Source organism: Homalodisca vitripennis, chromosome X (genome assembly GCF_021130785.1).
Source record: "Homalodisca vitripennis isolate AUS2020 chromosome X, UT_GWSS_2.1, whole genome shotgun sequence".
NCBI lineage: Eukaryota > Metazoa > Arthropoda > Insecta > Hemiptera > Cicadellidae > Homalodisca > Homalodisca vitripennis.
Window position 1 is genome coordinate 81,534,823 of NC_060215.1, and position 16,577 is coordinate 81,551,399.

Genomic DNA, 16,577 nt, shown 5'->3' on the forward strand with positions numbered 1-16,577 from the left:
ACACTTCAAATACCGACTCTTTAGATCTCTCCAACAACTAAAAGCCGAGAGTATAATTATATGTCATATTTTTGCCTAGTCCCTTGTGTGTAGAACATGTATAAAAATACACGTAGTCTACTATAATAGGTATTATTTTTGCCTCTGACATTGTGTTTTGTTGTACATCGATTTTTTTAGACGCTGTTCTTAATTCTACGGTTTTTCTCTCTCAAAAAGTATCTGATAAATATTATTGTTTGTTAATCAAACATTTGAATTTATTGAAAAAGTTTTAAGGACTTACAATCTAATTTGTCCCAAAAGTTATTATAATACAATCTAGTTGAATGTATAAAACCAAACGTATAACACGTTAAATGTGACATTTGTTCGTATTTCTCCATAGGCGAAATTGAATTAGAGCCTTTCAAACCAAAACTCTCAGTCAACCTGTTCGATCACTAGAGAAAGTGTAAAACGCGGCGGCCTCATTATTTTGCATGGCTTAACTTATTGGAGTGCTACTTAGCATGAGAGTTTGTTTTCAGTTCTCTTTTGTGTCTTTTGTCTATGATTGTCTAAATTTCACTACTCACAAAATTCCTATTGTTTCGTTAGAAAATAGGGAAAGGTGGTATTAGAGTTATTACATATTCGTTGGAAAAACTTAAACTTCATTGAATAATTCAAGTTGGTAGATAAGAGTTTGTTAGTCTTGCACCACTTTTGGGACAGACAATAAATCAATGTAAAATATCTGTATAAACAATAAGTGCATTAACGTGAAGTACGTAAAAACGTAAAATAGACGTAATTTTACATATACTGGTCTCTTGATAAAACTATTTACAAGTAAATTTACGTGTTTTACCTTAATGTTTACAGAAATTTTACATTGATTTACTGCTTGTCCTAAAGTGTTCGACGATGACATATTATTATTTACTTATTATTTATTAATTAATTATCAATTAATGGTTTTAATTATTAATTATTTACATATCGTTATATATAAATCTATATATAAAAAGATATATAGATATATTAATGTAGATAAATGTGAGTGTGTGTGTATATATATATATATATATATATATATATATATATATATATATATATATACATACATACATATATATATATATATATATACATACATATATATATATATATATATAAATAAGTACATATACTTATACAATTTTATAAATATAAAATCACAAAAAATACTTGCTCCGCCGGGACTCGAACCCGGATCTCTCACTTGCCCGGTGAGTACGTTTTTACCCCACCGCTGAGCCTACTTTTCTGCCATTTCTGTCACATATGTGTTTTAAATACCCAAACTAACATATGATCGGGAGACCAAATACCTGTCAAATGACTTTTATTGACATTAACTAAATTTTTATAAGTGGCAATAGCCTAATTTAATTTAAATAAACATTGAATCACAAAAAGTACTTGCTCCGGCGGGACTTAAACCCGGATCTCTACTTGCCTGATGAGTATGCTATCACTACGCCACAGGGCCTTTACTTTTTACAATTCAATAATTTTGTATCTGGCTGGCCATTTCTGTCACATATGTGTTTTACATAACCAAACTAACATATGATCGCAAGACCAAATTCCTGTAAAGTTACTTTAATTTTATTCATTAAATTAGTATAAATGGCTAACGCCAAATTTACTATATAATACAGGGTGATTCCAAAAACTAAACGGCAATCTCTCGGGAGCTAATTCTATAGCTAAAAACAAAGTAAAAAAAAGTTCATATAACCATATCCCCGGAAACGCTTTCGGTTAGTCGAGTTTACGCTAGCGAAAGATTTCGCCCGGATGTCAGAACCCTTGGTGAAGTCAGAGGCCGTAATAAAAATTAAAGGGTGAGTTACAGTAATATACAAATCCGATTGTTTTTTTATGATTTCATATCTACAAAATTTATTAAAAATTCTTTCCCAGAGCAGTAAAATGCAATACTTTCAGAGAAATCTTACGAAAACACAAGATTGGTGCAAAGAAATAACACATTTTTGTGTTTAACGTAAGAATACTTCCATAAAATGTTAAATAAAAGGTCATTTTTTTTCGTTAAAACAGATTTGTAAAACATTTAATTCTGAAAAGATTCCTGTGAATTACTTAGGAAAAAATTAATAATAGTATTGAAATTAGCTTTTATTTTAAAAATAAAACAGACGCACTGCACAAAAATGCATATTATTATCTGCATAAAATATAAACTAATGTTTAGGTTGTGAGTAACAGCTGGATCATTATCTAGACTGAACATTAACATAAATGAATTTACCTTTATAAAACTTAATAATCACCTAAAATATTGCTCAAAGTGTCCTCCTTTGTTAGCAATGCACGTTTTCCCGCACGACGAATCCACTCTTTTCTAGCGCGTTTTCATAACGTTTGGAGCAATCTTGATCGTTTCTGCGCCTGTAATGCGATTACGTAAACTCCTCTATGGTGTTAATGCGTTTTGAATAAACAATTGACTTTTCCCACATACCCATAATCCTCCCAAATACATTTTTCCATATCTCCCCATCCATTTCATATTTCGATTATAATTCCATATTCCTATCCCCCCCATTCCCCACCCCCCATATCTTCCCCCCCACCACATCTCCCCCATTTCATTTCCATTATCCATTCATCCCCATTTTATCCCCCCATTCATTATTTTACCCCTCATCCAATTTATACCATCCCACATAACATCATACTCATACCCCCACATCGATCCTCCCCTCACATTCCCCCATTTTTTCCATAATATCATTTCCCCCCCATTCCCATACCCCCATTCCATTCCCCCCACCCCTCCCCCATTGTTCCCCCCCATATATCACCCCAACCCCACCCCCCATCCACATATTCTAATCATTCCGACCCCAATTCCCATAACCAAACCCCCACCCATCACATGTCCATTTACCCATCCATCCATTCCATCCCCCATGGCTGACATTATTCCATTCTTCATCTTAATATATTATTTCCATCCCATTTTTCCAATATTTCATCACACCCCCCCAATATACCCCATCCCATCCCCAATCCCCCCCCCATTGCCCCCATATCCATATTCTCATTCCCCCAACATTTTTTCAATTTTTACCCCCCCCCCCCCCCCCCCACCCATTCCACATCATTTCCTCATCCATACCATCTCCCCCATACCCATTTATATATCTTCAATTTGAATATCATACCCCCCCCATTCTACCCTCCACACCATTAATCATACCCATTTTGTTGAATACCCCCATTTCCCCCCCAACCACCCCTCATCACCATTTTCCGCATATATCTCAACCCCCCATCCAACCCCATAAGAAAAAGTCGCTGGCGTGAGTCAGGAGAACGTGGTGGCCATTTTACTGGTCCATTTCGACCAATCCATTGTCCCTTAATACCGTAATGTAATCATTTAAATAGTTTTTTCACATCAATTAGAAAAATGTGGAGGTGCTCCGTCGTGCATAAACCATGAATTTTATTCTGTTTTGAACAGAATATCTTCCAAGAGGGTAGGCCGGTTGTTCTTAAAAAATTTAAGTACGCTAGCTCCTTTAAGTCGATTAAGGGAGAAAAATGGACAATCAAATTATCACCCCAGAACACCAAGCCATACATACATTGACTGAAAATGGTATGTTGAAAATGCCTCGTCGCAGTTTCATCGTGGGTTGTCGTACCCCAAGAATGGGTATTACGAAAATTTACATTCCATTTCTAGTAAAAACATGATTCATCAGTAACGAGAATACGCCGAAGAAAAATACTGATGTCGTAAACAATTTCTTCATAACCAGCGGCAGAACATCTTCCGTTTATAAATCTTGCGGTAATAATCTTGAAACACGTGTAATATGTATGGGTACAACTGTGCTTCATGAAGTGTCCGCCATATAGTAACGCTTGACTGTCAAATATTTAACTGACTGATAATCGTCCTGTGCTTGTGGTTGTTGATAATTCTACATAATTATTATTGCATTTTTCATTATTATAGTTCCATGCGCTACGTTGGACCGACCAGTACAATTCGCTTCGGTTTAAAAGCTACCATATTCTCTAATCGTCTCTCCACAGCTCTCAAATGTTTTTGCGATCAGGTGTTCTTCTTCGATTGGAAAAGTATCACGATAATACCTGAACTGCAGCTAAACCATTCTTGTTAACCTTTGCCGTAAATCAGTATCATGTCCGTATACTCTTCAAACGAATACATACCATTTACATTAACTGCCATTATTTTACTAAGATAATTACATACACTTTTATAAAAATATTTAATAAAATATTTAAAAATAAATTATTTAATAAAATATTTTATACACTTGTATAAAATATTTACCAATAATCACCAGGATCTCAACAAAATACAATCTTCACACCCACATACACAAAAACCACCATAAAGGTTATTCAAAAATTACTTCATGAACTTCATTGTTGATCAGCTGATATTGCCAACCTTTGGCAAAGAAAATATTACGATAAAAATGTTGAATAAATTGATCACTGATACTCACCACTCCTAAACATTTAGTTAATATTTTATGCAGATAAAATATGCATTTTTGTGCGTCTGTTTTAAATTTTAAAATAAAGCTTAAATTTCAATACCTATTATTAATTTTTTCCTAAGTAATTCACCATGAATCTTTTCAGAATTAATGTTCTAACAAAATCTGTTTAAGAAAAAAATTTTGACCTGTTATACTTTTAACGATTTTATGAAGTAATCCTTAAGTTAAAACACAAAAATGTGTTATTTCTTTTGCACCAATTTCTGTGTTTTACTTAAGATATCTCTGAAAGTATTGCATATACAGTCTCTGGGCGAATTTAATAATTTTTCAGATATGAAAACATAAAAAACAATCGTATTTGTTATCTTTGGTAACTACCTTTACCATTTTTAATACGGCCTGACTTCACCAAGGTTCTGAAAATCCGGGCGAAATCTTTCGCTAGCGTAACATCGCTAACGAAGCGTTTCCGGCATATGGTAATATTAACTTTTTTTACTTGTTTTTAGCTATAGATAAGTTCCCGAGAGATTGCCGTTTTAGTTTTGAATCACCCTGTATTTATATATATATAATATAATATATATATATATATATATATATAATAATAAAAAATATATATATAAATAGAGAGAGAGAGAGAGAGAGAAGAGGAAAGCATCTATACACACACCCTCACACAACACACACACACACACACACACACACACATATATATATATAATATATATAGCTTTCCTAACATTATGTAAAATATTTTTTCGTCATTCTTTTGCAAACGTGTTTTTTTAGTTAAATAAATAAATATCCATTCAGTCAGTTGGCTAAGTTATGTTTGTGATGTTACTTGTAAAAATATGTTGCTTTCCTCACACTCCCTCCCTAAACCTCCATTACAAGAATGATTTCTTCTCATGATATCATACACTTTTGTTTTCTAGGAAACCTGTACCGCAATTACAGCTAAAAGGTCTTCTATGCGGTTACCATAATGAAATAACACTCAGGGTGGTTAAGAAAGCCACCTTCTAGCGAAACTCCAAATTACAGCACCATGAAGAAGGATATTGGCCACTATCTCAGCTATGATGCCCTGGAAGAAAGGGAGACTTGCTCTGTCCCTGGCTTTATCGGTCAAAGTGGGCAACAGAGGTATCTCATTCAGATTTAGACACGCTAGATCCTTTTACACTAAGTGGACCTGGCCCACTCCACCCATCATCCTACCCAGGAAACCTATCGATCAAGCTATTGTTATTTTCTTTATAAAACACTCGAATTTGTACAATGAGTCACATTTTAGCATATTCCGCGGTAGAATTACACACACACACACACACACACACACACACACACACACACACACACACACACACACACACACACACACACACACACACACACACACACACACACACACACACACACACAAATTCAATTCTGTTTAAAAGTACATAGATAATTTTAAAGTATATATTTCTTAATTGACAAGAAGATTTAATATAGCTTATTTTATATACGTTTAATATAGCTTAATAACTCTACTTAATGTAGCTTTCAAAAATGGTTTTTCTAAACATCTTGTAATTCAAAATATTCATTTAAATCAATGTTTATCCATCCAAATGGAAATTTTTAAATATCCACTTCATTATATTTAGATTTGACAATAACTTTAAATTGTAGTTATAAGTAAAGTTCTTTAATGCTTGAAGATTTATACCAGATAATAAGTTGTAAATGAGGTTTACACAAGTATCTGATCTAATCTTGTTCTTTAGAAAGGACCCAGAGATAAATTTTATAGTTTTTACATTTTTATAAAAATGTTTTTGTTAGACATGCAAACTATAAGTCTATGAATAAATCAATATACTTGAAAAACTGAATAAATTCTTATATGTATGAACCATGTTACATTCAACCGAATGTTGTACCTATAGTACTCTTTTCAGAAGCAAATCATAGTAAAGAGCAATATATATTTTTAAGAATATAAGTACACAAATGTATCGTATAGTATCCTCAAGGGCCTAGAAGTTACCACTGTAAAATTTTGTTTTCGTTACTGCTAACAAACCAATAATGAAAGCATTATAAAATTTGGAACCTGCATATATTTTAAAGTTAAAACTAGATAGTTACTCAAGGGATAAATACTCGAGAAAATTGCTTTTCCTTGTACAAAATTAATTATACGTAGCGCAGTTACTGCTTCTCTATAAAAACCTTGCTGTAGAAAAGATTCATTAGGACATTAAAGTTGTTTTTTTCTCTTTTTACGACTAATTCTTTAATTGGAATAAATCGCTCAGGGGAAGAAACCACTGATTATTTACCAAGAGCAAATACTTTGTTTCTCAAAAATATACCAGCAGATGCCAACTTTTCGTAATACATTAGCCAGAAGAAACAAAAAAGCTGCTTTTGTATGCTAACCATTTAAAGCTTTGTTTATGAACCCATGTTAACAAGGTGAAAACGCCCTATCGACCTCTTTGAGTATGCTTCCGAAAATTTAATATATGTTCAGTGACTGGTATAGTGATGCCTTTTGATAATAGTATAATTTATATAATTGGTTCTTTTCGTATTGGATTTTTCATAGTATACTTACTACAGTGTATACATTGTGACGTGTTAAATATTTCCCGAGGGATAAAACAACGACCCTGGGAGACATGTTCCGACAGGCACTACCGGTACAAGCAACCAGGACTGCGACCAGCGACGACCGGTAGACAGGCTGTGCCCTGCCGGAAAGCCCGGAAAAATTGGAGACTTAGAGAGAGAGGTTCCAGAACGAGAGAGAGAGAGAGAGAGAGAGAGAGAGAGAGAGAGAGAGTGAGAGAGAGAGTGAGAGAGAGAGTGAGAGAGAGAGAGTGAGAGAGAGAGAGGGAGAGAGAGGGAGAGAGAGAGAGAGAGAGAGAGAGTGAGAGAGAGAGAAAGAGAGAGAGAGAGAAAGAGAGAGAGAGAGAGAGAGAGAGAGAGAGAGAGAGAGAGAGAGAGAGAGAGAGAGAGAGAGATAGTCTTGTTTGAGAGTTTGTCGAATATAAGAATGTGTAAGTCGTGATGGCGAGGTGAGTCCTAGATCATTTAGGAACGAAATTGTTAATTGGAGTAAGTATTGCAAGCCTGGAAGTTACCATTAACGCAGATTTCGGCCAGCTAATAGAATCGTTGATTGAAGGAAAATATTATTTTGACTCGCCCGGTGGTGAGTGAACTACGTTTATTTGTGCCAATTAGTAATTCACAGCCCACTAGTATAATAAAACCACTATTGCATATTGCAAACATAGTATGTAGCATGTGGCTATGCACGCTACATAACTTACAAGCCGTAAAACAGTATTAACCATAGAAAAGGCTATAACAGCAACATTTTTGGATTCGCTAGATAATTTATTAGTTTATTGGACTCTAAAATCGAATTATTTACCGGCATAAATAGTCAGTATGTATTATCTATGTTCATAATTAATTGACCTCATTTTTTTCTGCAACATCCCATAGACTATTATAACTGGTATGAACCTGCTTAGCCATATTATTGGAAATTGAAACAAGCACGTGAGCTGTAGATAGTAATAGAGGTTAGGCTATGGACCACTAACCTCTGGTGGCGATATAACACAAGAATATAGGTTATAGAACCTATTAATAGAAATATTATGTTCATCGCCCGTATTCTTGTAAGTAACGTACTGTTACAATACGTTACATACATAATATGTTAATACATGTATGCTGTTTGCTGATCGTAAATTATACCCAGTATACTCCCAAATCTCTTGCTACATGTGTAGGGATATATAGGGGGTTTAGGAAGGAGCAGTTAGTGCTGTGGGCCGATACATCTGGTTTCTTGATCACCTGGGGTATATTTGAGTTCGGTCGGACTACGGCCACTGGAGATTGGTCTTAAATCCTGCACATTTAATCGATTGCTCATATAGAAGCCCTTATTACTTGATAAACTACTTATAAAACAGCAGGTTCCGCGCGTAGAGTGGAGAACCTGAGGGGATCGACGAGTGCCTAAAGAATAGCCGAGGACTGATCAGTCAGGTGCGACGTCAGGGCGGTTAGCCTACTCCTGCCCCCTCACACTCCTATATATATTGTGGCCGTGATTACAATTCGTGTGGTGGTCAACTGGTTTCTTGTTATATTTGTTGTAGACACAACCTAAGAGCATACTGTAAATCATATACCGGCCTATCCGTCCGTCGACCCTGTTCTCTTTTCTGTTATTTTGCCTGTGATATTTTGTGCTCTGGAATAATGTAGCCCATTGTAGGCTGAGGTGTCTGCGTCAATTAAACTAATATTTTTATTAGGATTTTCCTTTATATGTGGAAAATTTCTCTTAACATTGTATCATTGTAGATAATTTTTATGTTTTGTTGTTAATATTCCTATTTATTCTTTCGAAACATCGGTGTAATGCCTTTGAGAATCTAAATATGACAAACAATTTATGAAAACTACAAAGTTAAATTTAACTAAATGCATTTGCTTGAGAACTACATGTTTTTAGAGCTAAAAGAAATACTACTCATAATTTAAAATGAAAGGAAATATGTGTGTGATAATTACTAGTATAACTGATCTCAGGGATAAATTTAGATTTATACTTTAAATAATACTATTAAATTGTCATAATATATTTACACTTTTATTTGTATCTATTTATTTGTTAACTTGATATATTATAGTAGAATTTTGGTATACATAGTAAATGCTTGTCTTGATGCATTGTCTATAGTCTATTTTTGTTATATTATTGTATTTTGTACTTTATTTTGGATAATTTGCAAGTACTATCTGTTAACCAAATTAAAAAGTAAAAGAACATATGCTGTCAAGTACCATGGACTCTAAGATAAAGTACATTTCAATAAATAATAATCTGTTCCCACATGCACTATTTTATTGCTTTGAATATATATCTACTGATTTGGTGTAATATTTATTGAGTAAATAAATTTGAATTTTGAACTTGAAGAAATTTAAACTAGTAAGTTAAATCTCTAGGATAAGACGACTGTAATGTTTCAATGAAACATTAGGTAAAATCTTTCTTCGACGATTCACCGAAAATAAACTGAACATACTGTTATGTGAAGAATACAATAAAAACATTCCAAATGATTCCCACATACTCCACTTTATATCAGTGAAATATGTTTATCTACGTGTAAACAGTCTACAAGTGAAAGCTACAAAAATGAATAGATAATACCTGTCGTAGTTTCTGGGAACTCGGTGTTGGTCGCCGTCGAGTCCACGAGTTGAGGATCGGCAGTGCGAGCCCCGTGTGCTGCCACTAGAAGCAGCAGCCACACAGTAAGCCTGCGTCTCCTCATTGTGTCCGCTGGTGTCACATTACTGCCGACAAAACCCTGTAACACACAGGGATATATGTAAAATACGCTGCAATAACGAGCACCATGCATTACTACTAGAAGCAGCAGCCACACAGTAAGCCTGCGTCTCCTCATTGTGTCCGCTGGTGTCACATTACTGCCGACAAACCCTGTAACACACAGGGATATATGTAAAATACGCTGCAATAACGAGCACCATGCATTACTACTAGAAGCAGCAGCCACACAGTAAGCCTGCGTCTCCTCATTGTGTCCGCTGGTGTCACATTACTGCCGACAAACCCTGTAACACACAGGGATATGTGTAAAATACGCTACAATAACGAGCACCATGCATTACTACTAGAAGCAGCAGCCACACAGTAAGCCTGCGTCTCCACATTGTGTCCGCTGGTGTCACATTACTGCCGACAAACCCTGTAACACACAGGGATATGTGTAAAATACGCTACAATAACGAGCACCATGCATTACTACTAGAAGCAGTAGCCACACAGTAAGCCTGCGTCTCCTCATTGTGTCCGCTGGTGTCACATTACTGCCGACAAACCCTGTAACACACAGGGATATGTGTAAAATACGCTACAATAACGAGCACCATGCATTACTACTAGAAGCAGCAGCCACACAGTAAGCCTGCGTCTCCTCATTGTGTCCGCTGGTGTCACATTACTGCCGACAAACCCTGTAACACACAGGGATATATGTAAAATACGCTGCAATAACGAGCACCATGCATTACTACTAGAAGCAGCAGCCACACAGTAAGCCTGCGTCTCCTCATTGTGTCCGCTGGTGTCACATTACTGCCGACAAACCCTGTAACACACAGGGATATGTGTAAAATACGCTACAATAACGAGCACCATGCATTACTACTAGAAGCAGCAGCCACACAGTAAGCCTGCGTCTCCACATTGTGTCCGCTGGTGTCACATTACTGCCGACAAACCCTGTAACACACAGGGATATGTGTAAAATACGCTACAATAACGAGCACCATGCATTACTACTAGAAGCAGTAGCCACACAGTAAGCCTGCGTCTCCTCATTGTGTCCGCTGGTGTCACATTACTGCCGACAAACCCTGTAACACACAGGGATATATGTAAAATACGCTACAATAACGAGCACCATGCATTACTACTAGAAGCAGCAGCCACACAGTAAGCCTGCGTCTCCACATTGTGTCCGCTGGTGTCACATTACTGCCGACAAACCCTGTAACTAAAACAGGGATATGTGTAAAATACACCTCAATAACGAACAGCATGGATCACCACTAGAAGCAGTAGCCACACAGTAAGCCTGCGTCTCCTCATTGTGTCCACTGGTATTAAATTACTGCCGACTAATCCTGTAAACACACACACACAGAGGGATATTATAATATACGCCATCAATATAATAATTTTGATATATAGATAATACGAGAAATGCAAAGTTATTGTATGTTTACCTGTTCCCTCATTTATATCAGATCTGATTAAGGATGGAGCTTATTATATTTAAAGTTAGTATAGTTAATTGTTATGAAAGTTTTGGTGCAAGGGAAACATTTAGGATAACTGCTAAAACATTGAGTCTCTGTTTTCTTGAAACCACCTGATTTTGCTGTTATAAAATATCGATATAGAGGATAATTGAGTAACAAATCTCTACGGATTGTTTTATTGGATATCAGTTTATTTCGTAAAATTTGCTTTTTTTAACATAATGAAGAAAAAGAGGAATTTACTATGTAGTACATGATTTCAACAACGTTCATATTGATGATCATGACTAGGCCTTTTACTCATATTTATATCAAAAATATATCAAATCAACCAATGGTTCTATAATAGTTGCCTTTTACATATTTTGAATTACACACTAAGCTAGAAACTCCATTCACCGCTTGCATAAGTAGGACGAAGACTGAGTAGATTTATAACTTAAGAAAAGTATATTTTTCATAGTTATATAATTGTAAAAATAAACGTTTTAAGTAATTCTCAATAAAATCGTATCTTTCTAAATAAAAACATGCTTTTCCCTCCAATATTCTTTCATGTGCAAATTGTAAGCAATTGATATCATTACCTTCGACCGTTTTTACGGGCTGATTATAAGATTCCCGAAATTATACATCAAATTCCTATTGTTGTTCGCGGATAATATAAAAGTTTAACTATTTTAATTTCTTTAGGAAAGGGTAAATTAGGTACCTTAAAGGGCTGTGACAAAAATTCTCTTCAAAATGTACAAAACTTATCCAATCAAAAACCAATTGCACATCCTCAAATGAAATTTAAAATTAATTTCCCAAAAACTTACTTACACCAATATAATTATCAAGAATTTAAGAGTACTCGTATACCTAGGAGTTTTATTAAATAGTCAGATCTGTAGGTAAATGCATTAAAAATTCATAAATCCTAGTTAAATATAAAATAGTTTGTTTTTCTTAACAATAAACGTGCTATAGATTTGGAATGACGGTCGAAGTATTTTTGTCTCGTTAGTACACCATTTTTCTTGATTCGAACATTGCGTCTAAAATTGATTGTAATGTCAATTCATAATTTCCTAACAATTAGTCACCGTCACCAGTATATTTTTTCCTATGAAAGGTCTTAGAAACCTCATTAGCTCTATGTCTGATTTTCAATTTACAGTCATAAATCAATAAAAAAATTTTGGTAATTTTGGATTAGTGTAATTCTTATTCATAGCCTTTAGAAAGATTTATAGTTATTCATTTTTTGAACGTTTAGTATATTCCGCGTATGTTCTTTAAGCTATTATTATCTACATTTCTGTATTTAATTTGCGTATTATCTGAGTTCAAACGCAATATATGCACAGTTCAGCAGGAAAATCTAGGACATTTAGTTTTGCGGGAAAATAAGATTTGGCTAAAATTGGAGATCAATCACAGAAATGTGTTATTAGTTTAATAGGTCCAGAAGAGAGAAATTCAGCTTTCTCAATCAATCATCCACCTTCCTAACTCCCATCTTTAATATTCTTGAGCTAGGAGCTGTGTAAGAATAAAATTAAAGTTATTAGTGCATCGAACTGCATTTCTTCTGAATGTCAATGACGCAGAAAACCTTTTGTTCTACCGGACCTAAAAAGTCTCAACAAAATTTATTGCTGAAATGCTGTTAGGTGAACCTTAGCCTAATACATTATTTTTAGTAAAACAACCTATCTATCTGGAATCAGCCACATATGTATACATCATTATACAAATTACAAACATTGACATATTAATACATCATTGTAAGTGTGAAAAAACGTAAAATAAAGTAAAGTAAAGATATTTTACCAGGTCTATTAGGGCTAAGAAGCCCTTTCTAACACTTAACCTGGGCACCAATGGCTTAAAGATGACATACGAACCACCGAAAACCAGCGTGTTTGCATCACGCATGTTTCATATATAACTATTATTATATATGAAACATTATTATTATTATCATTATTATTATGATTTATTATTAATTATTATTATTATTATTAGACTTTTAATAATTTTATTACAAATATTTTATTAAATATTTATTTTGTTGTGGCCCTATTCGCCTTAAAATAATAATAAATTTAATTTTGTGACAAGAATAAGACCATTTTGGTTTAATGTAAATTTGATCACTTCGAATGTATTTCAAGCGAGATGGAATTATCTAAGAAAAGTAAGTATAAATTCATGGTGTTACAGGTGTTGTAAGTAATTTTGACAAATAAAAATGTTGGACGTAAAGCACTCCTCCGGGGAACAAAGTGTAAGCTTGTTGAAGCAATCCCGTATGCAACTGTTCTGTACACCTACTCTGTTATTAACACGTTCAACAGAGACCACTAGCTTCAACTTTTAATTAAATTTTGCTGACAGAAATAAACATTTTCTCTGAAAAAAAAAATTATAAATGATGTGTACGATCATTGAATTAATTTACATACAGTGATACAATAATATACGTACATTATGAATTTGTAAATAAAATTACAATTTGTTTTCAAACATATATAGTATACAAGTGTGGCTCAATTATTTCTGATACAGCATACACAATTAGAGTGCACGCGTTACTTTAAATGTTTTGTAGCTTTTAAGACTTCTAATTTTAAAGTGTTTAACTGAATAAATATTTTGATTTTTCGATAATCAAATTATCGTGAAACTGTTTTTTAACCATACATCTTTTTAAATTAACGCCAAATGTGGTGACTTGCCTTTACCCCTTAAAGTGGATACATATGTTTAACTGAGCTATGAAAAGATATACTTGTTTAGTGGACAATCATGAAAAAAGACATTATAGTGGATCAGTATTATGTCGGATAGATAACTGGTTGAAGCCTCTGTCAGTATATACAAAAATTTTAGCAACTCAAAGCCAATGTCTTCGCCGCCACATATCTTGTCTTTAGTATCATGACACGGTATTGTGCTTTTATTGATCGTAGCTTTCCGTGTATCTAGCTACATTATTAAATATAAAACTAACTTACAATATAAACACCAAAACTAACATATTCCTTAGTTCGTTTTGTATGGCAAATTCATTTATCTCGTTCAACTGTATAACTAAAAGTACGAAAAATTGTGTATAAATATTTTATATTGTTTTTAATATTAATATTTTAGTTTCGAACTGACTTTTAAAACGTACACCTAGGCGCTGTATTTTTACTCTGTTTCGTAACAAGAATAATATTTTATTGTCAAGATATTTTTTAAACCCTTTTAATAATAACATCGTTAAATGTAATTAAGAGTATATGAGTAAACTGTTGACCCGACACATTCAAAGGGAATTAATTACTAATTTTTAATTTTAAGGGGAAGTAATAAATTCCTACACAAAATATGACTCTTCTGGTTCAGGATTTTAACGCATGTAGCAGCCGCGTAAATAAAAAAGTAGGTTCTTTTACGCTTTCCTATTCTAAGCCAACATGAAACAAACAAAATAATCCTTTATAATAAAATTATTTATCTTATTTTTCACTCTTGTAAATATGCAGTATTTTATAGACATTGATTTATAATGTAACTGTAATGCAGGAGAATATAAATAAATGAATTACGATAGTTAATTATTACTGATGTAAGAAATTAAAATTTGTTTATTAAAAAAATAAAACTACACTTAATTTTAAAATACAAATCTTATGTAATAAACACACATTTAGTCTAATAGATGCAGATAAATAATCTAGCACTATCGGTCAAAGTAACGTCCAGATTTTCCTTATTTATAACAGTTTTAAAATTTTTTAACTTGTAATAGAAGTTATACTTGTTTTAATATGGAAAATACAGGCATTAAATTTATGCTTAATTTTGTTTAAAATTATCTAAAATATTACACGGGAAATACGAGTAATACATTCGTAATTTAACCCCCTTTCAATAAAATGTTATATTGGATGCTTTCTTGTTCGCGGTTCAAAGCAAGTGTCTGCCAATTTAATTTAATGTGTATGATAATGTGAGAGTTTAGTTCAGGGTAAAATTATAGAGTAGTCTGGTTAGTAAGTTAGAGTTTACGTTGTTATTGTGATTGTACAAATTAAAAAAGTTTGTCTCTAATGATATCAGTTACCTTCGCTCACTAAAACAGATTTATTGTAATAGTTTTAATAATTTGTTTTTAAGAAAAATAATTAATATAATTAACGTTTTACGATCATAAAAAGTACGTTAACTCTTATCGCTTTAACATATAAACTAAATTGCTTGAAATAAAATGTTCATCGTCCTTCCACGAGAAAAATTTATAATAAACAGAATAAGTGAATGAGTGTTGAACGTCACAATGTCCCATATCCTAAGTATCCAAAACTTCTGGTTAGTTCAGAGAACCCTCCAATTTCGGCTGATTCTTCTACTCGAGAGCGTGGTTCTGAAGGGCTTCTTAATTAAGAGACTCGTGAGGCTCCACTGACCTTTTTCGGGGAATACTTTACCTGGTCGAGCAGAAACACGTGTCCAGTGAGACATTTCTGCTTAAAGAAGTACAATGAACGGACATGGGCAGATTGTTTATATTTATTTCCATAACTATCATCTCTCACTTTGACATTACTACGTACAAGTATTGAAAATTAAAATATAATGATGACTACCATTAGTGCAGTTAAACAATCAATATTTTTTATTTTATAATATAGACAGTCAATTTATTCAGCTTATAGTACATCATAAAGTACCTATAACATTACATTTCCTGTTAATTTTAATTTATGAAAATATATATACTATGCTATACGAACTTTACGAACTATACGAGATTTAAGTATGTATGTTAATACTCGACGAGTATTACTAATAAACGGTTTACCATCATTAAAAATTATTAAATTAGATTTAATTAAAAATTGCACTAAAGCATAACTGTTTTTTGGAATCTCAATAAATTTTAAATATAGAATTGGTTCGGTGCACTTCTTAGTTTGTAAACTGATGAGTGTGTTAATATTACGCTATTTAAATTGAAGATTTAGTTAGTTCGACTAGAAGAGTAAAAATGTTTTGTTGTAATTTTTGAGCACATAAAAGGTCTCAGGACTATCAATGAGTTCCGTCTTGAGTATTCCAGATTTTTAGACACCATTTCCCAAAATCTTCACATTACCCATAATT

At 33.4% G+C, this 16,577-nt stretch overlaps 1 protein-coding gene across 3 annotated transcripts in view; it reads right to left on the reverse strand.

Moving 5' to 3' along the window:
• The window catches only part of LOC124369254, a 276,312-nt gene that overhangs the window by 222,241 nt on the left and 37,494 nt on the right, over positions 1–16,577 (reverse strand). For all 3 annotated transcript variants that reach the window (XM_046827147.1, XM_046827148.1, XM_046827150.1), the window contains one exon: positions 9,796–9,955. In XM_046827147.1, coding sequence (XP_046683103.1) covers positions 9,796–9,955 — 160 coding nt within the window. The remainder of the gene's footprint in view (positions 1–9,795; positions 9,956–16,577) is intronic.